Genomic DNA, 27,924 nt, shown 5'->3' on the forward strand with positions numbered 1-27,924 from the left:
ACGCTCTTCGCGACTCCTGAGCCCAGGTACCCTGGCTATGGGGAGAAAGTGATCATTTTGGGATGGGCTGCTGGCGGAAGCGAGAGAGGCGGCCGTTAGGTCAGAGGAGCCGAGTGGGGCTGTTAGCCCAAGAGCGCGGAGGGGGGCTGTTAGCCCAGGGGCGCGGAGCCCCACCGTTAGGTCGGGGGTACGGAACGGGACCATTAGCTCAGGGGCGCAGAGCCTCGCCATTAAGTCAGGGGTGCGGAACGCAGCCGTTAGCTTGGAGGTGGAGGGCGCTGCCACTGATTAAGACTCCGACGGAGCCTGGGCGGGGCCTCCGCCGTACGCACCGCGGAGCAGCCGCCCCCAAAGGGGGGAACGTGGACGCCGGCACGATCGGCAGAGATGGAGAAGGGCTACAAGCTAGGGCAGACACGTACAGGCGTAACAGAATAATCAGAGCTGACGCCGCTCGGAATACTCATTGGAGACCTCATTACAGGGCACTGACCTACCCTAGCAGAAGGCGGGGTGAGCCTAGAGGGAGGGAGTGGCCCAGGGCTTAGGCAAAGGGGCAGAGTCGGAACCCGGCAAAAAAGTCCTGGAACCCGGAAGTCTCCAGCCAGTCAAGTTCTGGGTCCAAGTCAGACTCGAGCTAGGATGAGTGGTTTCGCAAGCGGTCCATCGCTGATCCCGACTCTTATTCTGATTATTCTGGTTCAGAAGAAGAGGGAGTGAGGGTGTGTAAGGCTAGCCACCGCAATCCTCCTGCTTGGGTCAGGGGAAAACTAGGAAAGGGACAAGACCCTCTTATGGACTGGTGGAGAATTAAAATAGCATGTGCTGAGTGGGCCCCTCCAGCCAAGCAAGCGTTTCCTGTCCGGGTGGGGGGGGCAGGCGGAAATCAAAGAACTTATACACCTGTGAACCCCAAGGATGTGCAGGCAATTGTAAAAGCAATTGCAGACAGGGAGATTAATTCAGCAATGGTCTTTACTGTCATCGACAGTGTTTTTGGAGGGGATGACATGCTCCCATTTGATATCAAACAGACGTGTAGCTTAATTTTTGATAGGGCAGGAATGATTGTTTTTAAACAAGAGTGGGAGGACAACTGTGCAAGGCAGCTGGCCTTGGTGACTGGGGCAGACCATCCACTGCATGGCTCCAGCTTGCAGCACTTAATGGGCACGGATCCAACTATGATCACCCCCAAGGTGCAGGCTGAGGGCCTTTGGGCCCCCGAGGTAGTGACAACAACCCGAGCTGCCAGAGAGGCTATTCGCTCTGCGTCTAAGGTCATTAGCAGACCATCGCCATGGTCCACTATAAAGCAGAATGAAAGCGAGGGTTTCGTGTAGTTTATGGACCGCCTCCAGGCAGCAATTGAGCCTGCACCAGCAGTGTAATATCGCTACCACCCGGGGCTACTATGCAGACACGATTAGGCATGTTAAAGAGGAACACCTATCCCAAATTCAGACAGCTGTCCACACTGCTATGACTAGAGTAATGGCATGCTTTGAGTGTGGCCAAGCAGGGCATATTGCAGCAAATTGCCCTCGTCGGTCAGGATACCCACCAACAGCTGTTCCCCCACGCCAGATGGGACCCAGAGGGCCATGATGGACGTGTGGAAGGAGGGAGCATTTCGCTAGGGAGTGCAAGCCCAAGGATCAGGAAAACGGGAGGGGGAGGGGGCGCCCAGGCAGCACACAGCCCCCTCCCACCCAGAACGTGAAGTGGCCCGGCTGTGCCAATTGTTAATGGGACATGCAACTCCTGCACCTGCTGCCCCCTCCCACAGTCAACTTCACAGCCCAGGCAATGCCCAGACAGGCCTATTCACATCCCAGGAATACCAAGAATGGCTCCCTGGGGACGAGGCCCCTGGGTGGTTCTGGCCATGAAGGTGTGGGAGCGAGACCCGTGGGTGGCTTTCGCTGTGAAGTTGGGCAGACATCCACTAATAGTGTGAGCTGTCTGCCGTCTCCATAACAACTCTGATGGCCCTGCTATCTGTATTCCTTTTTGGGTCAATACAGGATTGGATGTCACCGTGATCCCCGACATACACTGGCCTTCATAATGGAAGCTGGAAGAGGCGCCCATGGTAGGCGGGGTAGGAGGACTGTCCCGCGCCCAAAAAAGCATCCAGCTCGTTGCCCTGATGCTTTGCATGGAGAGGGGACCAGGGAGAACCATCACGTTATCCCGCATATGTGATGTCTGAATGTCCACCCTTGCTAGGAAGGGATGCCCTGACCCTATTAGATGTTAGAATGACAAATTTAGTTTGAGGACCACTGCTTCATACGCACAACTGCCCATCAAATTGGTATGGAAACCACTAGGCCCAGTGTGGGTCGAGTAGTGGCCTCTAAGCCTCGAATGACTGCCCTTCTTGAATTCATTACCCGAGAGCTACAGCAAAAGCACATTGAGCCCTCCACAAGCCTGTGGAACTCCCCCATCTTCGTCATACCCGAACAATCTGGTGAAGGCTTCCGTCTCCTACGTGACCTGCGAGAGGCAAACAAAAAAACCCAGCCGATGGGCCCTGTGCAAACTTCGTTGCCAATGAATTCTATAGTGCCAAAAGGACAACCTTGTGCAATGCTCGACGTCAAGGACTGCTTCTTCTCCATCCCCCCCCTGTTCACAGTGGCAGCGATACTGGAAGAAGCACTCTATTTGTGAAAGGGCACTGTGTCAGTCATCCATATCAACAGCCACAGTACAGTCAAGGGATTCTTTCAGGTTGACAACAACAAAGCAGATGCCATCACAAAAGGGCTGTGGACCCTGAGAGAAGCCCACCAGCTGCCTGAATCCCTACATGTCGGGGCCAGAGCACTTACGAGAAAATGTGGGATCTCTGTCACTGATGCAAGGCACTTTGTCGCCTCATGCACCTAATGTCAGAGGTCACCATTATGGTCCAGCGGTGTCAACCTTATGGCCACCAAGGCAGACAGATTTTACATTATGCCAGCTGATGAGACCCCAAGCATGGCTTGCGGTAACAATCGTGGCCACACAACACCAAAGAACTGATTCCAGGGCGACTGTCCAGCACTGGTTTAACGGCCATGGCAGGGCTAGGCATCCCAAGGCAGATCAAAACAGATAATGGTCTGAGTTTCATATCGAAATCAATAAAGGCGTTTGCATCAAGGTAGGGGATACCTTTAGTCCATGGCTATTGGAATATGAATCCCAACATTACCAGGTAGATTGTGCCTGGGCTAGTCTGACCCTTGCTGCTAGGCCAAAGGCGGTAACTGTGGTATTTCACCTCAGAGACACCTTTAGCTGGCTGGAGGTTGCAGCTGGCAGCTGAAACAAGTCCAGGCTTGTAGAAACTCAGTTTACCTCAGGTGGGAAGGCTTCAGGCAATGGTGAAGAGAAAGGAGATGGATTCTGTCGGAGGGTTTATATCCAGAGTTTTATTGCATGGTCACAGAGGTCTGAATCTCAGGTAACAGCTCCAACAGAATGGCGAGCACATGGTCCTTGGTCAATTTAAGCCCAGGGACAGGGGGAGGGGAAGGGACAGGTGAGGCACCAACCAGGTGGGAGAAAGAGGGTCTCAAGTGACGAGGGACACCTAGACAGGCCAGTGACCCCAGGCCTGGATTGCATCCTTTGAACGTGACCAACCACACAACAGCCTTGCTGGAATGTTAAGCCTGATTGACAGCCCAGCAGGGGGCGAGGGGGGAAGGGGAAGAGAGGTATTGCCACACCTGGGGAATGGACTGGGAAGTTTAAAACAGGATATTGCAACACACTGCAACACATGGTATCCCATAAAACAGCACTGGACAGGCCATCGTCGAACGAGCTACCTAGACCCTGAAAAGTAAACTGGAGGTGCTAGGAAAAACAGAAGGTTTCACCAATTCCATCCCACCAAAAGATCAACCGCGAATCCTAGCAACCGCCCTGCTGGCACTAAATCAGTTCCCAAGGGCAGATGAAACCAAAAGTCCTGCCCAGAGGTACTGGGCCACCCGGGCACTAGAGGAAGGCCCACAAGTAGCGATTAAAATGGGTTAGGAGAGTGGGAAATGGGTTGGAGGGTGGTGCTCACAGGGCAAGGGTACATCGCCGTAAAGAAAGATAGTAAAATTAAATGGTGCCCACTTAAGTCAGTAAAACCAGACCTTCAAGCCAAAAACTAATGAAATCTGTAATGAAATCCTGTAAAGTTTGTCTTGCAGGACTGGATCCTCAGACACCCTGACGGCCCATATACCCTGCCTTCAGAAGGCTGTAACAAATCATGAAGCAGCACGATAGCAGACCACACCGGGGTCGCGAAAGAACTCAGTGAGAGGCTGGCGCAGAGAAGGACTGGGGAAAAAAATCTCAGCAAAATTGTCCTTGTTCTAAATGGTATCCATCAAGTAGAATTTGAACTCTGGCCAAGTTCTGACTCTACTTGGATGGAATACCAATCAACCCAGAGCTTTTCCTGCATCAAAGGTTCAAAAGGCGTTTTGGAGAGAACATGAGTCCGGACATGAGCTCTCCAAATCTCTCTAGTTTTAAGATCAAACAGGCAGCAGACTCTGGGAGAATAAGTCGGTACTGTGGTGTCAACAAAAAAACTGAGGAGGTCCTGTGAAAATACCCAAAGTCATGGTTCAGTCAGCCTCCATGACTGATCGCCTTACATTTTAAACAAGTTCATGTTGTTTTTTAGAAAAACCAGTTAGAGACAGATAGCTTTTCGTTTCTTAAACATTTACAGTCGCAAGGCTGTTACAAGTTTGTTACATTGTTCAAGTTCAGTGCACTTTACAGGTTACACGTTTCCCACTTGACAGTTTTAACCTCACCATTTTTTACATTTTTAGCTGGTCATAAAAGGGGGGGGGAAATGTGGGCTCAAGATACCATGAGATGTCATGCTCAACGTGAGATTATACGAATTATCAAAACCATGTTTTAATCTCTGGTATTCCCGGTTACAGATCCTGTGATCCGAGAAGCGATAGAGCATTCTCCCAAGCACCTAGCAATCTGGCCCTAAAAGAAAGAAAGAATAGGTTGATACAAAAGAGGAAGTAGACTCCTGCAACACTAAGTGGTAAGAACAGCACAGTAGTAAGGAAAAAGAAGAGACAGGGGGCAAGACCGGATCAGGATATACTCTTGCCAAAAAGAGTCACTGATCCTCTCTGGAGGGGTGACATGAATGAGAGAGTAGCCTGTACCAGAAGCCCAGTTATATTGATCCTCTTACTTATCAGCATCAATAAGGGGGTGATACAATTGCGTGAAAAATGCTGTCATCCTGTGTATGCAGGAGAGTCTCAGACTGCCATCCTCAGAACACACTCAAGTCTGAGCCCAAATTGCATCAACTTTTTATTGTTAACTGCCTGTATAGAGGATGGCATGGGGTATTGGCTATTCAAAAATATAGGGAATTTTTAAACAGAAATTGTTGGGGGAATGCCCTATATAAGAAAAATGGATCTGTTCAGAAAGGGAACCGATTAAAGGAGAAGTGAGATATGTGGCTTATGAACAAGATTTACCAGACACTGAGACAACTAAACATGATTGAAGAAGAAACATGTTAAAACACTGATTAAAAGACTGGTTACGAAACTAATTAATAACCGTCAAGACACTGTTAGGACATTGATGTGGGCTAAAGCCCGATCAAAGTTTTATAGGGGGGAGTTGTTATAGGTTAAAGTGAAGTTCCGTTAAATTAGGGTACAGTTCAATTATATTGTATTAATTATAATAATTGTATTATGTTGGGGGAGGGGGGGGCTGATTAGAATGTTCTAGGAGAAGGGTCCAGGGTTTGATGGAACAGCAGTCTGGCGGGGCAAGGCGAGGTCGAAGAGGGATTGGATGGAAGATCTGACCAATCATTCGAAACCCTGCAGAAACGATTGGTCCAGAATGAACGGCGTTAAAGACCAATGAGAAGCCTGGAAATGGACCAATCATCATGCGGATCCAAAATGGACCAATCCTGGACTCGAAGGGGGCTATAAATGGGGGGAGTTTGGTTGGGTCAGGGTTCTTCTTTTTGGATACTTGTTTTCTGGGGAGAACCCAGTGCACCTGAGGTTAGCACACTAACTTAGCTCACTGTGTGGGTGCTTGGGCTTATCCTGGGTACTCTGTTCCTTGCAGCTGTTTTAATAAAGAAAAACCTCTTTCTCCAGAGAAAGTTTGGCCTCGTTCATATTCGTAACAATACGGTGTGGGCAGGAATCCCCTCCAATATAAAAGGGGGTCTGGTCCCTACAGCCTTGGCCAGCTGACATCCCTCACCCCAAATATCACTCTATTGCACGACTGGAGACAGAACACCAAATTGGCCTGTCAGAAGTAATCTTATGAAGAATTCAAACCAAATTGTGACAGCCAGATTTATAATTGGGGAACAACCAAGACGGTCGCAGTATCAATTTTCTTCCCTTGGGTTGCCGCTGCAGAGGCCCTCAGTGAGCTTTCTCACCAGGGGTGCTGGCTTAGTAAGCAGGCCAACGCTATGTCTGCCATGCTGTCTGACATACTGGCGGATGAAGAGACCACCAGACATGCCATGTTGTAAACTGAGCAGCCATTCATCTTTTGCTGCTTGCCCATGGCCATGGTTGTGAAGATGTTGCTGTTTTAACCTGTCCTCTCATAGTACCTCCATCCAAGCCAACATAAAAGGACCCCAGGACCAGGTGAAGGACATCCAAACAGAGAAAAAAGCAGCTGACTGGCTTGAGAGACTCTGTGAACGCTGGGGAATTCCTGAGTGGGCTGCCTCCATTTTAAGAGGCCTTGTGTGGATTTTTAGTCATCCTCAATGTTGTGAGTGCTGTGGCATCACGTGTTTTAAAAAGTTTTAATGAGTTCTGTTGTAAAGTTGGTTATTCCTTTTATAAATTAAAAATATGGTTTGGTCCTTGGTTCCCCCCATGTACTTCCCTAATAATGATTTCTCCCTAAGCTGTTTACCCCTTGTTTTCCCGCCAATGGCTTGTCCCTCAAGGTGACTAATCCCTTGATCCTTCGCTTTGTGCCCTTATAAGTTTATTTCCGTCCTCCTGGTGCTGCCCACTTGCCCTGTTTATCATTGTAACCACCCGCCTTTGTTTCAAGAATTTTTCGTGTCAGTCATCCCTTATTCAATGTATGATTTGCCTCCAGAGCCTCTTCCCTCTCTATATAACCCTTATTGGTCCAGCTGTGTGTCATGCTCCTCCCCTGAGCTTCATGTATTGGTCCTCTCATGTCTCCACCTTTCACACCCATTCCCTTTATCATTGCCTCCCCAAGCTGTCTTCCTCTGACACTGTCACTGGTCCCGCCTGGGAAACAAAGTTCCTTCGCATCCACACGTGTCCACTCTGTCCTTCCTTTATCTCAGGACTTCGTAGCTACACTCTTGCCTGTGCCACCCATGCTGCAGATGGCACCACTACCTGAGGGTTTTTGAGGAGAACGCAGGAGTGGCAGATCTTGTGGTCCCCTCTGGCCACACACCAGGAGTGGCTTGCCAGCATTTGTCCAGCTCCCATGGCCGCAGAGAAGGCTACAATCCAGGAAATGAAAGGCATGGTGGGCAACACATGCAGCAAGAGAGTAAGGACTGGTTTAAGGGCCTATTCAAGAGCTGGGGCCTTTCTGGGTGGATGTTGTCCCTTATAAAACACATTAGTTATTTCATTATCATTCTTTTGCTGCTGTCCTTGTGCTTCAGTAAACTGAAGCAAATCGTCACTGCCTCCACAGCAAAACCCTCCCCAGCATCCAAGATCGTAGTTGCCACAGCTATCACTGAAAACAATGGATGGTGGGAAGGCAGAAAAGTAGAAAGCACTGAAGTATAAAAAGGACTGAACTTTGTTTTTTCTCACATCACACTTCTCCTTGCTTTTTAAACAAAGAAGGGGGAGATGTGGTGTCATGTGTTTTTAAAATGTTAATTCTGTTGTAAAGTTAGTTATCCCTTGTATAGTTTAAGAAATGGTCCGATCCTCAGTTCCCCCCATGTAATCCCCTCCGATTTCTCTCCAAGTTGTTTACCACCTGTTTTTCCCACCAGTGGCTTACCCCTTGAGGTGATTGACCCTTTGTTCCTCCCCCTATGCCCTTATAAGTTTCTTTCCACCCTCATGGTGCTGGCCCACTTCCCCTGCCTGTCATTGTAACCACCCCCCTTTATTTCAAGAATTTTCAGTGTCACTCATCCCTAACCAGATACGTGATTTGCCTCTGGCGCTTCTTCCCTCCCCTGTGTAATCCTCCTAGGTTCAACTGCGCTTCACTCTCCTCCCATGACCTTTGCCTATTGGTTGCTTTTTGTCTCCTCCTATCATGCCCACTCCCTTTATAGGTGCCTCCCCAGATCCCTCCTCTCTGACACTTGTCCCTGGTCCTGTCTGGGAATAAAGCTTTCTTTGGCATCTACACAAGTGTCCACTCTCTCCTTCCTTTGCTTTGGGACTTTGCAGCACACTCTCATTTGTGCCACCCACGCCACAGACAGCATCACTACCCAGAGGTTTCCTGAGGAGAGGCTGGGAGTGGCATATCTTGTGGCCCCCTCCAGTCACAGAGGGAGCGGCTAGCCAGCACTTATCCAGCTCCTGTGGCTGCAGGGTAAGCTACAAGTACAGAGAACCTGGGGTCTTTCAAGGGTACCTTGTGTCCAGAGAAACACCTTGTTACACAGTACTGTTCCAGTTACCTCTGGCTTGTTGTGCAGGCCCTAGGCTTATCCTGGGGCCTCATCTTCTGTTATTCTCAGTTTTAATACACGGGCACTTTTTCTTTTCGAAGTAATCAGCCTATTTTTAATTTAATTTTGCTTGTTCATCACAGCGGCCATCCAACGCACTGGAGCCCGGGGCTGCCGATGGCGAAGGCCACACTCGTTGACCGGGGGATTTTGGAAGCGCAGGATTGCCAGCACCGAGCGCCTTAAGGCTCAGCGCTACCAGGGGTTGGGGGCATTAGATCCTGGAACTGCCAGTCTATTGCTGGCAGTGGGAGCCATGCTTTTGTGGACCAAGAGATTCAGAGACACGGCGCCACCAGAGTAGAGGGTGGGCTCGGTTGTGTAACCTTGTGGACCACAGTGATCACCAGTATGGTGGCGGTGCCACAGAACATATTCTGCGTGAAAACTGCTGAGAGTCAAAAACTCCTCCCTCTGCAACCTACCAGTGTGGGGCTGAGCAGACACGGAGTGGGGGTAGGCAGTGCGGGGATCACTGCTCAGCTGGTGCCCAGCCCTGGCAGGGTACATTTCATCCATGGCGGTGTGCTGCGACTGCCTCCAGGTTTGCTGGAAAGGCATCAGGTGGCCTAAAAACGCGTGAGCAGCAGCCGGTGGTATAGCCCCTGGGCAGCAGGTCTTGCCAAATCTCAGGGCAGAACGAGCAGCAGGACATGTGGTGTACTGTCATTATAGGACACAAAAGAACACAAGCTCACACCACTGTTCTCAAGGTGAAGAAAAAAAGGGAAGTTTATTTTCTGACTCCAATATTTATAGTTTTCCAAAAGTGACAGTGGATTGGAGGGTGACAGTGCTACTTTTCCAATGACACTGGTCAACCTAACAGTCTATCTTCTATTCCTCCATAAAGGAATGCAAAACAATGAGTTATTTACAGAAAGTGTGTGAGAAAGTTCACTACAAGAATGGCAACATCAGAAGGCTTAGAAAATCTTAAACTAGGGTGACAGTGTACAGTATCCCCTCTCCCTGGCAGTGCTCTCGCGGGACCAAGTCCTTGTGATCAAGGCTGCAGCCTGTGCTGACTCAGGAGTGGTGGGGGAGCAGCTGCACCTGGCAGGGCTGGCCAGGGCATCAAGCTGCCAAGACTCTCCTGCAATATTCATCAGCATGGAGCCATGCAAAGACAAGAGCACCACATGAGCGCCTTAGCAGCTTCTTCCACTGATGTTCCAAAAATAGAAGTTAATTATTTTAATTTATTTTCCAAGAAGAAGGCAAAGCTTCTTCTTTCCTCTGTTTTCTTTCTTTCATTCTCTGCTGTATTATGTTCTCTTATGTTTCCGTTGCATGAAATTACACCTTGGTCTGGCCCAGTTTCCCCCCCTGTTATAATGGTTCTGCCTCGCTGCCTCCTCCCTCCTTTTTAATGCCAATCTCCTCACCTCCTCCCCCTTTTCCCCAAAAGTTGCTGAATAATTCCCTTAACCTCTCCCCAGTGTCCCCTCCCGCTAGAAAATTATACCAGGGGCGTTGAGTGGTAGGTTAAGGCACCAGGGCCCTCCCTCAGGTGGCCCTTATTGGCTCCCCTACCTGCCTGTTTCCCTGATCCCCATGACCTCCTGTATCCCCCATTGGCAGGTGGGCAAACCCCTCCCTGTTTTACTCCCCCCTTTATAAAAGCCTGCACATCCCAATTCTGGGTCTTCAACTGGCTGGATCCCCTGGGTTGAGCGTCTCCTTTGAGCTCCATAATTACCTGGACTTTGCTCCCGACTGGAGTCCACTCTCCTTCTTCTACCTACACTGTGTTGGTGTCTTGTGGAGAGCCTGGTTCAGACATGGCTTAAAGAAAGAGGCCATGAAGGTATTCAGCTGAGGGAAATATAGAAGCCTGCTGTAAAGCAGCCTTTCCCAGGCTTGATCCTGTAAATAATTAGGTTCTCAGCCACCTTTTATATAAACAACAAGATTCTCAGACAGTTCTGTCCTTGGCTGCTACTGGGAACAGATGGCCGGTCTGAGTACAGATATGAAGGTTTTGAGAACTCTTCATATCATGGTGAGAACACTGATCTTGGTTTCAGTAAACTAACTTCAGGTATTGTAAACAAACGGAGGAGCTGAAGTTTTCTCTACAGCCTATCAGGAGCTCAGATTTTGCAATATGCATGAAGTGAATTAACACTGTTATAAAAAAAGTGCCTAATTGATGAATAAATCGGAGTCAGATGCTGATCAAACTAGGATGGGTCTCTCCCTTCACTTCAACAGTGTCTCATCTGCAAGGTTGTTGTGTTATGTTTGTACAGTTTGGATTGTTCTGTTTCCCCCTTGTCTTGTAATGGTTCTGCCCTGGTTCTCCCTCCCCTCCCCTCCCCTCCCCTCCCCTCCCCTCCCCTCCCCTCCCCTCCCCTCCCCTCCCCTCCCCTCCCCTCCCCTCCCCTCCCCTCCCCTCCCCTCCCCTCCCCTCCCCTCCCCGCTGCTGTCTGTTATCCTAACTCCTCCCCAGTTGTCCTGGTGATGAATGTATCCTTTCCCAAATCCCTTCCCAGTGCCATGCCAGTCACTCTCTGCTCCCACCTTTTTCTCTAGAAACTTCTACCTAGAGCACTGAGTGATTGGCTCAGGAGCCAGGGCCCCTCCTTTGGTTTGATACTATTGGTATTTTCCTTATGTCAGTCATTTGTATCCCACTCCCCTCTGGAACCCTGTTTGCCCAAGGGCAGGCTCCTCCCTGTATCCCTCAGCCTTTATAAGCTATTGTAAACCCCCCAGTCTCGCTCTTCGGCTGCTGGTTTCCCCTGGGACTTCAAAAAACCCAGATTCTACCCCAGCTGGAGAGGAATAAAGACCTGCTGGTTGTTGCCTGGCGCCAGCCTCGTCCTTTCCCAAGGTAGCACTGCTGCTATAACGCAGGGTGTTTGCCTTAGGCGCTGTCCCAAAACACTGAGAGTGGGATAGTGTCCCCCGTGCTGCAAGCGGTGCTGGCCAGCTTGCCGGAATGTCGGAGAAGGACCACCCTTCTCCCTGCCAGACTACTTCACAAGGTGAAAGCCTTAGCCACTCTCCCAACCTCCCGAGGAAGGGGAGAGTGTCCCCTGCTGCTCACTGTACCAGAGCAAACCAGGGTGACTCCTAGCACCCACTTGGAGAGGCACTGCCACAGTTCTCCTTTTAACTAATCAGGGAAATGGGTTATGTCAGAAAAACCTATACTTTAAAAATGAACTCCTTGCCACATCCACAATGATAGGGATCTCAAGCACCTCTGTTTAGTTAAAAGGTAAGAAGTATCCTTTGACAAAACACAACAGTGTAGCTGTGTAAGGGATGGAGAATACCATAACCTATTCATTTATTCTTTGAACAGTACACTTACAAAGATTTTGTGGCCGTGTCTTTTATGAGTTCTGTAGTTATTTCAATTGCAACAGTTAGTGGTTCAATGTTAATTAAGCAAAATGGTTTGATCCTTGTGTGTTTTATCCCCTCATAATGGTTTCCTCCAAGTTGTTCACCCCTAAGTTACATGAGTAACTTAGAGAGAGTTGGAGTTTGCTGGTTGTGCTGTGAAGAGAGATGCAGTTTATTGGTTGTGCTGTGAAGAAGGAGTCAGAAGAGATGCCTCTGAGAAATCACCGAGAAGGCATGGAACTTTTGCAATATGATGACAACATGTACCTAGGTATACACACATTGTGTGCATTCCTATATGCATGCGTGTTAAATTACCCCCTCTCAGGTATGACTAAGTTTGTGTACATCCCTGTGTTTGTGAGTGTGCACGGGCTCTACACGTGTGAATACAGCCCTGTGTAAGATGTGTGTTGATAGCATTAAACATATCAGTGTGCAGATTTATAAACTTATACTTGTATTAATGTACACAAGTTCTACATACAAGCAAGTCTCGTGTTTGCGAGCACGTGTGCATTGGTAGAGACTGTACTTAAGTGAATTGTCCTGGGTTGACTATAGGATGCTTTTATCCCCAATTGTCTCATTCTGTTTATGTTGAATAGTAAGTTTTGCATCTTTAAGAGCGTTCCAGGGTGAAGGTGGGGAGAGAAGAAGCACGCAGTTTGTTTTCAGACACTGCACTCACTCCTCCACATTCCTGCTCCTGGACCGTGTTGTCTGTGGATGGACAGACAGCGGGACAGAGCTCTTCTTTTGCTTTTTAGTCTTAGCTAGCTGAGGCAAAGAAGTTCCCTGGACTGTTTTTTTCCCTTTCCTTTGGACCTCTTGGAACTGCTCTGGACTGAACACCCAGGAGAGCACCGGCAGCTGCAGCTGTGGCCCACCGGGCCGGGCCTGGCCTGCGACAATTCAAGCACCGGAGGGACTGATCAGAGACTGAGTGAGCTGCAATCCGAGAACAGGGTTTTCTCAGTTTGTCATCTCTTTTAGAGTGGCAAGGAGTTTCACTGTTTGATATTGTTTTGGTTTTATTGTTTTGTGCTGGTTTAACCAGGAAGAAGTGGGAATTCTGGGATGCTGTGGTCAAACCAATGGGTGCTCAGATTTTGATATTGGCACCTGATGTGGCCATTGGGGTTTAGACACACCTCCGAGAACACGCAGGGGTTAAAAACCAGAGCTTCGGCCCTGGGAGGCTCTCTTGGGACTTCAAGGCAAAGAGGTTGGATCGCCCTCCCTGTCCAGCTGCTGCTGCTGGGTGGGGGAGGGGCAGCCATGTGGTAGGCCTGGGCCTGGACAGAGATGAGGGGTGAGGAGGCCCTTGAGGATGGAAGGGTGGAGGAGGCCCAGGAGGCATCGGGCAGCCACCCCCCCCCCACCCCTAGGAGAGAGAGAGGGAGAGCCAGTGACGATGGAATGTGATAGCAGCCGGCTGAGGAGGAGAAGGGGGGGGGAGTGCAGCGAGAAGGTGCCTGGCCAGAGCAGCAGTGAGCGTGGGAGTGCCAGAGCTCTGGGACAGGCAGAGACTGAAATTTTTAACCCTTTTCTTAATGATTAAGACCTTGCAAAATGCTCAGAGCTGAATAAGAAGAGAGATCCTCCGCAGAGCTGAATAAGAAGAGAGATAAGAGATGAGATAACAAGGACCATGCCCGAGGGAAGTGGAGAAGACTGGCTGAGTAGGGAGAGATGATTGGAATGGCCTTTTGGCTGGACTTTTCTTGTGTGGCCATAGACTGAACCAGTTTTATTCCTGTGATGTTGTGGTGTGTTATTTACTGTATTGTTCCTCCTATTTTTATGTAAATGGTTCTGCCCTCCCCAGTTTTCCCACCTGCCACTGATTTTGTTACCATAGTTACTCCCGCCATTGGTTCAGTCATTCCCCTATGTTATGTAATTCCTCCTCCCCTTATTCCCATATATGTATCCTGGTTTCTCCTCCCTGGGCCCAGTCAATCACCCCCACTCCTCCCTACTTGCCAGAAGCTTCTACTCACTCTGGGTGATGATTGGCTGTGGTCCTGGGGCCCCTCTCTTACAAAGTAACTATTGGTTTTTCCTTAATGTCTGTTATGTTTTGTACACTCCCCTGTCTTCCCTCATTGGTCCTTTGTAAACCCCTCCCTGACATGCCTCCCCCCTTTAAAACCTTGCTTCTCCCTCCTCTCTTGGTCGTCTTGGGATCCACAATAAACCTGAGTGTGACCCCAGAGAGTATCCAGCTCCTTTTTCCTCGTCTTGGCAGCAGCGAGCCCGTCTGTTGTAGTGTGTTTTAAGTTTCTCAGTTTGCTCCCCCATTTTATGTACTGTACCCTCCTTTGTTCTTTGTAAATGGTTCCTCTCTCCCCAGTTTTTCCCGCCACTGCCTCCTTGCCAGTTAAGTTGCCTAGTTACCATACTATTTTTAGTTGCTAATGTTACAGTTTGTAGGACCGCTCCCCCCTCATCCCACCTTATAAGTAGATGTTTTCTCCTCCCTGGGCACAGTCAATCACCCCCCACTCCTCCCAGGTTTCGAGAACCTTCTCCTCTCTGGGGGTTGTGGTTGGCTGTGGTCCCGGGGCCCCTCCTTTACTTTGTATTCGTTGGTTTCTGGTGTATGTCAGTTATGTTCGGTACCTCCCTTTGAGTTTCCCCATTGGATAGCTGGGCTCCCCTCCTCTCTCCTCCCCTTCCCTTTAAAACCTCGTTGCTCCCCCTGTTCGGGGCCATTTTGCTGGTTGGTGCCCCTCCTCGTTGGTGCCTCCGGATCACCCAATAAACCAACTGTTCACCCCCAGCAAGTGGTCACCTCCTTATTCGTCTCGCAGTGCGCCACTCCGAGCTCTTCCTCCAGCCCAGCCTGAGGCCAAGACGCCGAAGGGAGCTGGCTTCTTATGCGCAGGGGCGTTGGCCTTCTCACCCCTCGTGCTAGCCGGATCTAGGGCCGCGTACGCCCTCGCGCAGTGTGGCGCCCAACATGGGGCATGAAGTGGACCACTGACCACCTGGACAGCTGACCACCGGACCCTTCGGAGTTGGACATTTCGTTCCTTTGGACGCCGCACTACCCCAGGTAGTAGCAGGCCCTGTTTTAGGGGCAGCGCTCCCTGGGGATCGGGATCGAGACCCCTCGCACCCAGTGAGGACGACCCCGGAGACGAAGACCCCCACCTGATTTTTCTTTTGCTGTCGCCACCAGGCTGGTAAGATCGGGCCCCGCTCTGGGGACCTTTCCGACTTCCCCCCTGCCTTTTTAACCTTCCCCTAGGGGTACATGCCCTGCATTGGGGACCTACCCCCCACCCTCTTTCCTTGAGGCTCTTCCTCACCCCCGCGCCTTTTTTGTTTTATCTTTCCTGTGGGGTCGGTATCCCCAGACTTGGGGCCCGGACCCACCACCCAAATCCTTTTTCCCTTTGCTGAAACCCCAGACTTGGGGACAGTGGGGGGAGCAGGGGCTGGTGGCGAGTAGCTTGTTGTTTTAGTTTTTGTTATTTTTCAGGCGGGTGGTTGTACCACCAGTGGATTTTCCCCCTTTCTAGTGACAGTAGTTCCTGCACTAGAAAGGTGCCATGGGTGCTGGCTTGGGAAAATCCCAAAAGGAGGTATATTATGTTGTAAAAGGTTTGCTGCTTGGGGGTGGTCAGAAGGCCCCCAAGCAAGAGTTAAAGTTTTTGGTTAAGTGGGTCTTTTCAAAGTTCCCCGAGGTCTCCCCGGAACTTGCCAAGCAGCCACGGTTTTGGGCAGCCGTTTTGGCCAAATTAGAAGAAGCTGTTAATTCCGGGGAGACGAAAATAGCAACCGTGGCATTTTGGGCGGGCAGAGTGCTTGCGACACTCCGCTCGTCAGGGGAACCTAAGAAAAGGCCCGCAAGTTTTGGTTTGTCCCCTCGTTCTGTTGCCCTTACCCCTCAATCCCTTCCCTCTCCCCTTAGGCAGGAGCCCTCGAGGGGGATTTTGAAGGCCGACAAGAGGCAGGGGGTCCATCCTTCCCCTGCTCCCCCTTGACCTGCTCAGCCTCCCCCTTCGAGGAGCCCTGGCCAGGTTCCTCTTCTTTCCTCACCCTCTACCCCAGTTCCAAAATCCCCAGTTGAAAAGCCCAAGTTTGTTCGGTTTGTTGAAGATCCACAAAATGGCTCCCTGGGAGCCCAAGATGGCGACGACCACGTGGTCGTTCCCGCCAGGGCTCCTTCTTCTTCAGTCAACCCCTTCCTCCCTTGCCCTAACCCCTTCCTTCCTCCAGACCCCACCTCCTTTTCGGTTACCCCTCCCTCATATCCTCCCTCCGCCCCACCCATTCCTCCGTCCTCCACCTCTCAATCAGCTGCTCCCCAAACTCCTCCCCCGGCTCAGCCCCCCATTCGCTCCTCCCCCGCTCCGCCTTTGTACTTCCCTCCGCCTCCGAGCGTCACCCAGGGGGCGGAGAGGGGTGGTTGGTCACGCCCACTCCCTCACCCTGGTCATTGCCAGACCCCGCCTCAACCTCCTCCAGCTCCTCCTTCCGGTTCCCACGCTTTGTGTTCCGGGGGGGGGGGGGGTGGATGACCGGAAGCCGGAGCAGGCGCTCTTGTTGGAAGCCACTCCGGTTACCTACCACCTGAGTGGGGAGGGGACCCCTCAGGCCCAGTGGGTGCCTTTAGCACAGGCCCGGATCAAAGAGCTGTGCAAGGCGCAGAAGGACTACTCCCGGGGGTCAGAGTACTTCCGGGGTATGCTCCGCAATGCCCTTGCACAGGGAGATCTGGTGCCGGCTGACCTGAGGGCCCTCTTCTCCAGCCTTGCTAGGCCCATGGAATTTAGGGTCTGGGTGGGGGAATGGAGGAGGGAGATATTGGAGGTTCTCCCAAATATTTGGGGGAATCCTGCAATGTCTCATGACGCGGATGGTCTGGTAATCACCCAAGAACATCTTTTGGGTGAGGGACAGTGGGCAGAGGGGGCAGCTCAGGCGAAGGCCTTATTCCCCTCCCAGCTTGTGGAGACCGCCCGGGCAGCTGAGCAGGCCTTCTTCAAGCTGGAGGTGGTGACCTCCCAATGGGAGGAGGATGAGGTCCGGCAGGGAGTGCAGGAGCCATACATGGCCTTTATCGAGCGCCTCTACCGATATGTGGAGGCGCAGGCGCTCGGGGATGATGACAGGGAGAGGATGCTTCAGCGGATGGCATTCAGCAATGCCAACGCTGAGTGCCGCAAGGCTATAAGAACTCTCCCTTGAAGTCCCCGGCCCACGATAGAGGCCATGATTGAGGTCATGGTGCGTCAGGTCTCCCTGGCATCACGGCCCAAGAGAACATCTGTGGCTCTTGCTGAATGCCCCGAGCCGGACTTCATGGAAGCAGAAGCTGCCCCCGTTGCCGGACCCCCAACACCTGGGTCCGGCAGAAGGTCATCAACCACCCACCCCTGTCATCTTTGTGGCAAAGTCGGGCATTGGATGCCCCAGTGCTCGATGCGCCTTGATTACCTGGAGTACAGGCGGAAGCGGGAAAGGGAGGAGAACAAGGAGGCAAAAAACTAAGCTTGGAGCGCAGCCCCTCCCTGCGCGATGACAAAAGTACGGTGGGCTGTTCAACAACCTGCGGGGAGGGAGGAGACAGGAGAGGACCTCCGACATACGCTTTGCCGGATTTGACATATTTCTCAGATGTGACCTTATCTACCTGTGGTGCTGTACCTGCAATTAACACCATGTCCTCTGCTTCTCCATACAGGCTGCAGCTGACTAGGGACCTTTACCTCCCTAGCAGTAACATCCAGCTGGTGTCTGTTGACCTGCAACATCCGGGTCGCTGGAGGAAACTGGGACGTTGCAGGTGGACCGTTGTTGGAGACACCAAGCACACACCGTGAGACATCCACATCGTCCCTGGTCTGGTAACTACCGACCGGGACCGTTTCGCGGTAGGGCTGTACTGTGTCCGACCCCCACTTTTCCTCCCCAAGGGACAGGTCATTGCCCAGGCCATTCCTGTGCCAGAAGAAGATCACTGGACGATTTCGTCGGAGAAGACATCGCCTCTGACCGTGGCCTCGGCACAGCTAGTGGGGAGGGAAAAGCCCCGCCTGACCTGTCAACTTTCATTGGGCGAGGACAAGAGAATAGTGAGGGGTCTTTTGGACACAGGTGCAGATGTGACGATCATTCCCTCCCGGGAGTGGCCATCACATTGGGGCTTGCAAAGCGCTGCGGGCACGATCTCTGGTGTTGGGGGCCTTCAATTGGCAAACCAATCCAAGAGCATTGTACAAATTAAGGGGCCCGACGGGCAATTGGCCTCGATACACCCGTTCGTTTTGGATTATACAGAGCCTCTCTGGGGAAGAGACCTACTGGCCCAGTGGGGAGCCAAAATTGACCTCCCGAAGGCTCCCCAGGTTTTTCGGGCAGTGGCCACTGAGGAGCGCCGGACCTGGAAGCTGAATTGGCTTTCTGATGAACCAGTACAGGTCAAGCAGTGGCCACTCAATAAGCAAAAATTAAAGGCGCTCAAGGAGCTCGTTCAGGAGCAGCTACTGAAAGGCAACCTGGAGGAGACCATGTCACCTTGGAACTCCCCAGTGTTTGTCATCAAGAAGCCCAACAAGGACAAGTGGCGACTCCTGACCGACCTCCGCAAAATTAATGAATTAATAGTTGACATGGGTCCTCTTCAGCCAGGGATGCCCTCCCCAGCAATGCTCCCCCAAAATTGGAATTTGGCTGTAATCGACATAAAGGATTGCTTCTTCCAAATTCCCCTTCACCCTGACGATGCTCCGCGCTTTGCGTTCACAGTTCTGTCCGTGAACTGTGAGTCCCCAGCCAAGCGCTATCATTGGCGGGTGCTTCCACAGGGCATGAAGAACAGCCCTGTGATCTGCCAATGGTATGTCGCTTCGCTGCTGTCACCCATCCGTACAGCCCTCGGGGATGCCGTCATTGTTCACCATTATATGGACGACATCCTCGTGTGTGCGCCCGACCACGGTCTGCTTGCCCATGCCCTTGACCTGACAACCAATGCGTTGGTTGCTGCAGGGTTCGAGCTCCAGCAGGACAAAATTCAGCGGATGCCACCTTGGAAGTACCTGGGCCTTGAAATTACAAAGCGGACCATTGTTCCGCAAAAATTGGCTATTAGGACAAAAGTCCAGACCCTAACAGATGTCCATCAACTGTGTGGGTCTTTGAATTGGGTGAGACCCTGGCTGGGCATTTCAACCGAAGACCTAGCCCCCCTTTTCAATTTGTTGAAGGGGGGAGAGGGGCTCAGTTCCCCTAGGGCTCTCACCCCAGAGGCGGACGTGGCCTTGGAGAGGGTACAAAAAGCTATTTCGACCAGGCAGGCCCATCGTTACCATCCGGGCCTGCCATTCAAATTTATAGTACTGGGAAAATTGCCACACCTCCATGGCATCATCCATCAGTGGGACGACAGTCCGAAGGACCAAGGCTCAGGAGAGAAGCTCTTAATCGTAGAGTGGGTCTTCCTGAGCCACCATCGGTCCAAAAGAATGACACGGCCACAGGAGTTGGTAGCCGAACTGATCCTCAAGGCGAGATCGAGGATCAGGGAGCTTGCAGGGTGTGATTTCTCATGCATCCATATTCCAATTGAATTGGAATCGGGCCAATTAAAATTAAAGACCTTTGAAGAACTGCTGCAAACTAATGAATATCTTCAGTTTGCACTTGACAGCTACACTGGGCGCATCGCAGTAGATCGGCCGGCCCACAAATTATTCAATTCGGACTTCAAATTATCGTTGAAGAAGGTTCAGAGCAGGGAGCCGCTGGATGCTTTGACAGTTTTTACGGACACATCTGGAGCATCCCACAAGTCAGTGATGACTTGGAAGGATCCTCAAACTCAGCAGTGGGAGTCCGATGTTGCTGTTGTGGAGGGCTCTCCACAGATTGCTGAGTTGGACGCAGTCGTCAGGGCATTCCAGAGATTCCCTGGACCTTTCAATTTGGTCACAGATTCTGCGTATGTTGCAGGTGTAGTGTCCCGAGCTGAGTCCGCAGTTCTTCAAGAGGTCACCAACAAAAGATTATTTGAATTGTTGAATAGGCTCGTCGAGTTGGTCTCCCACCGCGAGCATCCATTTTATGTGATGCATGTGAGATCACACACAGACCTGCCTGGTTTCATTGCAGAAGGCAACCGTCGTGCCGATTCTTTGGCCGCGGCTGCTGTTTCGCAGGCCCCTCTCCCAGATGTGTTCGGTCAGGCTAAGATCAGCCACCAACTGTTCCATCAAAATGCGCCTGGCCTGGTTCGTCAATTCAATCTGACGCAAGAGCAGGCCAAGGCGATTGTGGCCACATGTCCCCAATGCCAGCATGACCAAATGCCTACCGTGGCCTCGGGGGTTAACCCCCGAGGGCTGGCAAGCTGTGAGGTGTGGCAGATGGACGTAACACACATCCCATCTTTCGGTCGATTGTGTTAGGTCCATGTCTCAGTCGATACCTTCTCCGGGGCTATCTACGCTTCTGCCCACACAGGTGAAAAGGCAGCGGATGTTCAGAAGCATCTGCTTCAAGCATTCGCTGTCTTGGGCATCCCTAGGGCCCTAAAAACAGATAACGGCCCTGCGTACACTTCCAAGGAACTGCGGAGCTTCCTGCAACAATGGGGAATAGTCCATAAAACCGGCATCCCCTATTCCCCGACAGGCCAAGCCATGGTGGAAAGGGCCCACCAGAGCCTCAAAAAGATCCTGTCCCGACAACAACCGGCAATGAAGGTGGAGACCCCCCACGTCCGGCTGTCAAGAGCTCTGTACACCCTCAATTTTCTAAATTGCTCTTTTGACAGCCAAAATCCCCCAGTGGTCCGGCATTTCGGCAGTCACCAGCAGCTGCAGCCCAAAGCCAGGCCGCCGGTTCTTATAAAGGATCCGGAGACCTGGCGGACGGAGGGCCCCTTTGACCTGGTGACTTGGGGGAGGGGATACGCTTGCGTGTCCACTCCCTCAGGCCCCAAGTGGGTCCCGTCTAAGTGGGTCAGGCCCTTCGTCCCAAAGCAGAGGACCAAGACAGAGGCAGTACCACAGGTCCGGCAAGCATGTTGGCGTCGGCGGAGGAAGCAACACCACCAACCGTCTTCCTTTTCTCCTGAGCTTCCCCCTGTTTCTGAAGAACCCTCTCCTCCAGCTTCTCCTCCACCCCTTGACCTCTTGCACCATCTTTCCTCCTATTCCCCTCCAGCTCCAAACGTTACCCCTCGTATGTTTTATTTAAATTGGTTGTTTGGAGAGGAACCATTTCTGTGAATTCCATATACTTTTACGGCTCTCTTTTCATTTCAGTTGCATCTCCCTGAATGGCCCCCGCTTTGACAACGTTGGCTCCCAACCCTTGTCTGATGTTGATGGTGCTGACGACCTGCGGACTCCTTCTGCCACCTACGGAGCCGTGGGTCATTCCCCAGCCAAAAGTCAACGTCTGGCGTGCCTTGGCTCAATCGCTAGGACAGGACAGCATCTGCCTGGACACCGGCGCTGCAGAGGACCCGATGTCGTCCTGCCTTGTGGGGATCCCTTTCTCTCCAGGAGAGTTCCCCCCTGCCTTTCAGTCTGCCCTTTCCCCTATTTTGGCCCGGAGCCTTCCTTTCCTTCCTGGTTTCGAACCCAGTAACGCCTGGAGAGACGGAGTGGCGAGGCTGGATCCTGCGCCCTCCGAGCCCACAGAATTACATTTACTCGGTTCCGCCAATTCTACTATTTGCTTTCAGTTTGATTATACACTTACCCCCATAGAGAAGGGCACTGAGGTGGTCCTGCAAGCAAAAAAAGAATATCAAGCTGACCAGTGGTGTCGGGCCGTTCTGAAGATCGTCGGCCCTACCACCACCAAGCGGACCCCTTATGCCCTTCCAAGGGGGGTGTTTTTGATTTGTGGCGACCGAGCGTGGGCAGGCATCCCCTCTGGTCTGGTCGGAGGGCCGTGCACCTTTGGCCGGCTGACGCTGTTTACCCCCAACGTCACCCAAATTATCGATTGGAAAAAGACCAACATCACATCCGAATTGGCTAGATCCAAAAGAGATCTTAAAGATCTCACCGAGGACTGTGATGATGAAATTACTCATTGGTCACATTCAAAGTCGGTCGCCTTTACCATCTTGTTGCCTTGGGTATCGGTAGCCAAATCTCTAGGTGAATTGGGCCGCCTAGAGTGTTGGGTGGCTAAACAAGCCAATCTTACTTCAGCCGCGCTATACGACCTCCTTACAGACGAGGAAATAACAAGGCAGGCGACACTCCAGAACAGGGCAGCAATAGACTTTCTATTGCTGCTTCATCACCATCACTGTGAGGAGTTTGAGGGCCTCTGCTGCATGAACCTGTCCTCCAGAGCCGAGGACGCCAGGCACTCAATAAAAAGACTCCAAGACCTCGTCCATCAGGTCAAACAGGAAACATCGGACTGGCTGGGAGACATCTTCAAGGATTGGGGCCTCAGCGGGTGGGCCAGTTCAGTTTTAGAATCAGTTTCTAAGATTTTTTTGAGTTTGATTGTACTTTTAGTTCTGTTCATGTTGATCCGCGGTTTGGTCCAAAAATTAATAGCCAGAGCCACAACTATGGCTGCCAATCATGTCACAATTCCCCAGGAGGAACCTTTCGAGCTGGAGGACCTCTCCTCAGAGGCCGAAGGAGCTGCGGACGAGGAGGGGTCAACCGAGGCGCCCCAAGAACATCTGTGGGCTGGCGAACTCCAGCTCGAAGAAGGCGCAGATTGGCAGGACCGGCCGCGGACATCTTCTTTTTGAGTTATACGGACATTCCTGTTTTCTTTATTTTATTTGTTAAGAAACAGGGAGATGTTGTAGTGTGTTTTAAGTTTCTCAGTTTGCTCCCCCATTTTATGTACTGTACCCTCCTTTGTTCTTTGTAAATGGTTCCTCTCTCCCCAGTTTTTCCCGCCACTGCCTCCTTGCCAGTTAAGTTGCCTAGTTACCATACTATTTTTAGTTGCTAATGTTACAGTTTGTAGGACCGCTCCCCCCTCATCCCACCTTATAAGTAGATGTTTTCTCCTCCCTGGGCACAGTCAATCACCCCCCACTCCTCCCAGGTTTCGAGAACCTTCTCCTCTCTGGGGGTTGTGGTTGGCTGTGGTCCCGGGGCCCCTCCTTTACTTTGTATTCGTTGGTTTCTGGTGTATGTCAGTTATGTTCGGTACCTCCCTTTGAGTTTCCCCATTGGATAGCTGGGCTCCCCTCCTCTCTCCTCCCCTTCCCTTTAAAACCTCGTTGCTCCCCCTGTTCGGGGCCATTTTGCTGGTTGGTGCCCCTCCTCGTTGGTGCCTCCGGATCACCCAATAAACCAACTGTTCACCCCCAGCAAGTGGTCACCTCCTTATTCGTCTCGCAGTGCACCACTCCGAGCTCTTCCTCCAGCCCAGCCTGAGGCCAAGACGCCGAAGGGAGCTGGCTTCTTATGTGCAGGGGCGTTGGCCTTCTCACCCCTCGTGCTAGCCGGATCTAGGGCCGCGTACGCCCTCGCGCACCCGTCCACAGCCAGCACAGCCCCAGGCCATTAGACACTGAGGGGTGCTGGCAGGATTGCAGCTGGGTGTCGGCCACCCTCAGCTAGCCAGATGACTGACCATCAGGCCAGACACCTCGCCACACTGTGACACAGAGACTGCATTTAGGGCGGGGCAGTGCCTCAGAACCTGGAGGGTTCAGTGTGGATACCCCTTGGCCCAAGGGGGTGGAAAAAAAATGGGGGGGACAGATGTCCCAAAGCAGAGACTGTGCCTTTTTTGGAGTGAGACAAGGCATCCTTAAAAGACAACCCTAAAAGCAGCTCTGGTCCATGCACAGTGGTGAGAGCACTGGGCATGGAAGGAAGATGTCACCATGGCAAAAGGACTTTCTGGGCGGTGCTGAGTGACATGGAAGCACACGAGGTTTCAACGTGTTTCCAGGGGAAGCCTGTGGTGCAAGAAGGACTCCTCTCCTCTTCATGAACTGAAGTGTGAGTATTCTAAAGGGTGGTGCCAGACGGGGCAGTTGGTGATGTGGGCGAATGTGTTGGATTGGGAAATTTTGGTGGTGGGGAGGAGGAAGGTGCTTTTTGTAAGGTTTTCAATTTTTTCCCTTATAGTTTTCCCCCTTCTTTTCTTGTAGTTTAGGTAATAAAGTTTTCTTTATTTCTAAGCTGGAGCCTGCTTTGCTTATTCCTGGTCACATCTCAGAGCAGACACCAGGGAGAGGGTATTCTCATGGGGGCACTAGCTCTGTGCCAGGCCTAAACCATGACAGTTTAATAAACAGGTTTTTTCCACCTTTCTCCAAGGAGGTATTTTTTCCTCCCGGACCCAGTTGGGGGGAGGGGCCGATTGGATCTGCTTTTCCCACTGGAGCTCCTTTGGGGGATTCTTCCCCAAATTTGCTCTAAACCTGGACATATACATGAATTGGTGCCCAATGTGGGGCTGGAAAAGGTAGAAAAAAGCTCTATTAATTGTGTGTTTGTTGTTGTTAAAGCAGTTAGTAGCCATGCTGCTTGAATCCCTGATGTGTCTGGGTGTGAAAGCCTTTGTTTGGCTCTGGGCTCTAGACCTTTTTGAGGTTTCAATATCTTTCTGGTCACTGGGATTACTGTCCATAATGAGTAATTTCTACAGTAGAGGGGTACAGATTGGAATAGCTGTTGTGCTGGCCTTGGTGATAATGATTTATAAAGCGTTTACAAAGATACTGACATCTGTTTACGATATGTATGGTTTATGGTTTCTTCATCCTGCCCTGTATCCCAATTCCAGTAGCACGTTTTGGAAATTTATTAGTAATTACACTCAGTCTGTTAGAGGAGGAGCCGAGAATAAGACTTTCCAGCCTTCCCTTCTTCTTCTTTGGATCGCTTATGTCACTTTTTGAGAATGTTCAGTTTTCCCTGAATGCTAAAGAGACCATCTTTCTGGTATTTAATCTGGTAAGCTTCCTCTATATGGTCTGCAGCTTCTCTAGAATGAGGGCTGAGATATCCAGAGGAGCTCGTGAGACCCCTGACCCAGAAGCAGATACAGGTGTGAAAAATCCTGAGTGGTGTGGAGAATGGGAAAATAGAGGCCAAACCCTGAAGGAATTTTCTGATCCTGTAGACTGGGATTTTCCTCGGGAACAAATTCAGAGCCCAGCTGAAGTGGGGACATACCTAAAAGAGAAGTGCCATGACGATTCTAAGGAGAAATGGCTAATTGCAATAAGCTGGGCCCTGGCCTATGCTTATTGCACTTTGTTAGACAGTGTAGGGCAGCAGACAGAGGCGGGGGGGCAGGAAGATAAATCAGCTATCCCAGTCACTCAAGCTGTAGCCAACAGCCCAGGCTCGAAGCCAGCAGCCAGACCAGACAGTGAGCCTAAGCCAGCATCTAAACCCATGGCTGTTGCTACCAGTACTAGAAGTGGGAAATGCACAGAAAAAACTAATCGACCAGTGGATGATGATGATGATGGTGATACAGGAGAAGGAACATCGATGCCTCGTGACATAAAATCAGGAATCCAAGCAGCAGGTGCAAGATCAGACGCAAATATTGAGTCTTATTTCCTGAAGGACCTTCGTGGCCTAAGGAAGGATTACACCCGACAACCTGATGAATCCATAATTAGTTGGCTGGTCCGTCTCTGGGATGCTGCAGGCGAGGCTACAATTCTGGATGGCACTGAAGCCAGGCACTTGGGATCCCTGTCACAGGATACTGTCATTGACCAAGGAATGATGAGCTGGGCTAATCCACGCAGCCTCTGTTCACAGGTCTTGGACAGTGCTGCACAAAGATACCTGTGTGCATATGATCTCTATATGCAACAAACTCAGTGGAAGATCATAGAGCAAGGGATCCAATGCCTGAGAGAAATGGCAGTGGCAGAGATTATTTTCTCAGAGGATGTGACAACTAAGAACCCAGACTTAGTGCCTTGCACGCCTGTGATGTGGCGAGAACTTGTGCGACTTGGGCCACATGAATATGCTTCTGCCTTAGCCATCATGAAGAGGGATGAGAGGGGTAAGACTGTGCTTGACATGGCAAGGAAGCTCTGAGCATATGCAGATGCTGTGCACGGCCCAACACCTGCCAGAACTGCAGCAGTAGAAACACATCTGCAGAAATTAGAGGATAAGATAGAGGAGAACCATAAGAAGCTCAGAGAGGAGATTAAAGAAGACCTTCTCCAAATCTCGGCAGTACGGATCAGAGGTTCTGGTATCCAAGGCAGACGTCTCCCAGATGGTGAGAGAAGGCACACCCCATGAAATGAGCTGTGGTTCTACCTGCATTATTGTGGAGAAAACATGGGGAGGTGGGATGGAAAACCTACTGCTGTTCTGGCACAACGGGTGCATGAACTGAAGGAAGCCACCAAAAGGAAAGCAGCACCAGTTGCCCATAGCCTAACTGCCAGGTATGATGATGATGACATGTCCGATCCCCTTGAAGGAACATCCAGGACATATGTCCAGGGAAAGAAGGATAACCAGGCTTAGAGGGCCCTGCCTCTAGCCAGGCAGAGGCTAGGGAAAATTGTGTTTTCTGGTCTGTGTGGATTTGTCGGCCTGGCACATCGGAACCGCAAGAATATAAAGCTTTGGTTGATACTGGTGCGCAATGTACATTAATGCCATCGAGACATGTGGGGACAGAGTCTGTCTCCATTGCCAGTGTGACGGGGATCCCAGGATTTCACTTTGGTTGAAGCTGATGTGAGCCTGACTGGGTATGAATGGAAGAAACATCCTATCGTGACTGGCCCAGAGGCCCCATGTATTTTGGGCATAGACTACCTTCGAAGTGGGTATTTCAAAGACCCAAAGGGCCTCAGATGGGCATTTGGAATAGCTGCTATAGAGACAGAGGGTATCATGCAGTTGAACAGCTTGCCTGGACTGTCAGAAAACCTATCTGCAGTAAGAAGCCATCCTGTAAGTAGAAGAGCAATGAGTGCCAATTGCCACCTCAAGAGTGCACCACTGACAGTACCGAACAAATCAAGATGCTGTGATCCCCATCCACAAAATGATTCGTGAGCTGGAGAGCCAAGGGGTGGTCAGCAAGACCCACTCACCCTTCAACAGTCCCATTTGGCCTGTGTGTAAATCTGAAGGAGAATGGAGATTGACAGTGGACTATCTATCGTGCATTGAATGAAGTGACTCCACCCCTGAGCGCTGCTGCGCCGGACATGCTGGAACTCCAGTAGGAGCTGGAGTCCAAGGCAGCAAGGTGGTACGCCACTATAGACATTGCCAATGCATTTTTCTCCATTCCTCTGGCAGCAGAATACAGGCCTCAGTTTGCTTTCACCTGGAGAGGCATGCAGTACACCTGGAACCGACTGCCCCAGGGGTGGAAGCACAGCCCCACCATGTGCCATGGGCTGATCCAGGCTGCACTGGAAAAGGGTGAGGTCCCAGATCATCTGCAATATATTGATGACATCATTGTGTGGGGGAATGTTGTAGTGTGTTGTTAAGTTTCTTGTGTTATTCCCCCAATTTATGTATTGCCCCCCTATTATGTGTAAAATGGTTCTGTCCTCCCCAGTTTTCCCGCCACAGCCCTGCTGACAGTTTGTTACTATGGTTACTCCTGCCTTTAGTCTGTGTCTGTCACCCAAGTTATATAATTTCTCCTGCCCCTTTTTCCCTTTTTAGTAAATCCTTCCTTCTCCCTGGGCTCAGTCAATCACCTCCCACTCCTCCCAGTTTTCCAGAACCTTTGTTTCCCTGGAGGTGGTGGTTGGCTGTGGTCCCGGGACCCCTCCCTTACCTTTTAATTATTGGTTTCCCTGGAATGTCAGTTCTGTGAAC

General features: G+C 51.1%; 1 protein-coding gene across 1 annotated transcript; it reads left to right on the plus strand.

Moving 5' to 3' along the window:
• Positions 1–11,308: 11,308 nt before the first annotated feature.
• On the plus strand, positions 11,309–23,246 carry LOC141727128 (uncharacterized). The gene is made up of 2 exons (XM_074533020.1): positions 11,309–15,312; positions 21,406–23,246. Exon 2 carries the CDS (start codon positions 21,420–21,422, stop codon positions 22,869–22,871), a length of 1,452 nt encoding a protein of 483 aa, XP_074389121.1. The 5' UTR covers positions 11,309–15,312; positions 21,406–21,419; the 3' UTR covers positions 22,872–23,246.
• Positions 23,247–27,924: the final 4,678 nt, after the last annotated feature.

Source organism: Zonotrichia albicollis, chromosome Z (assembly GCF_047830755.1).
Source record: "Zonotrichia albicollis isolate bZonAlb1 chromosome Z, bZonAlb1.hap1, whole genome shotgun sequence".
NCBI lineage: Eukaryota > Metazoa > Chordata > Aves > Passeriformes > Passerellidae > Zonotrichia > Zonotrichia albicollis.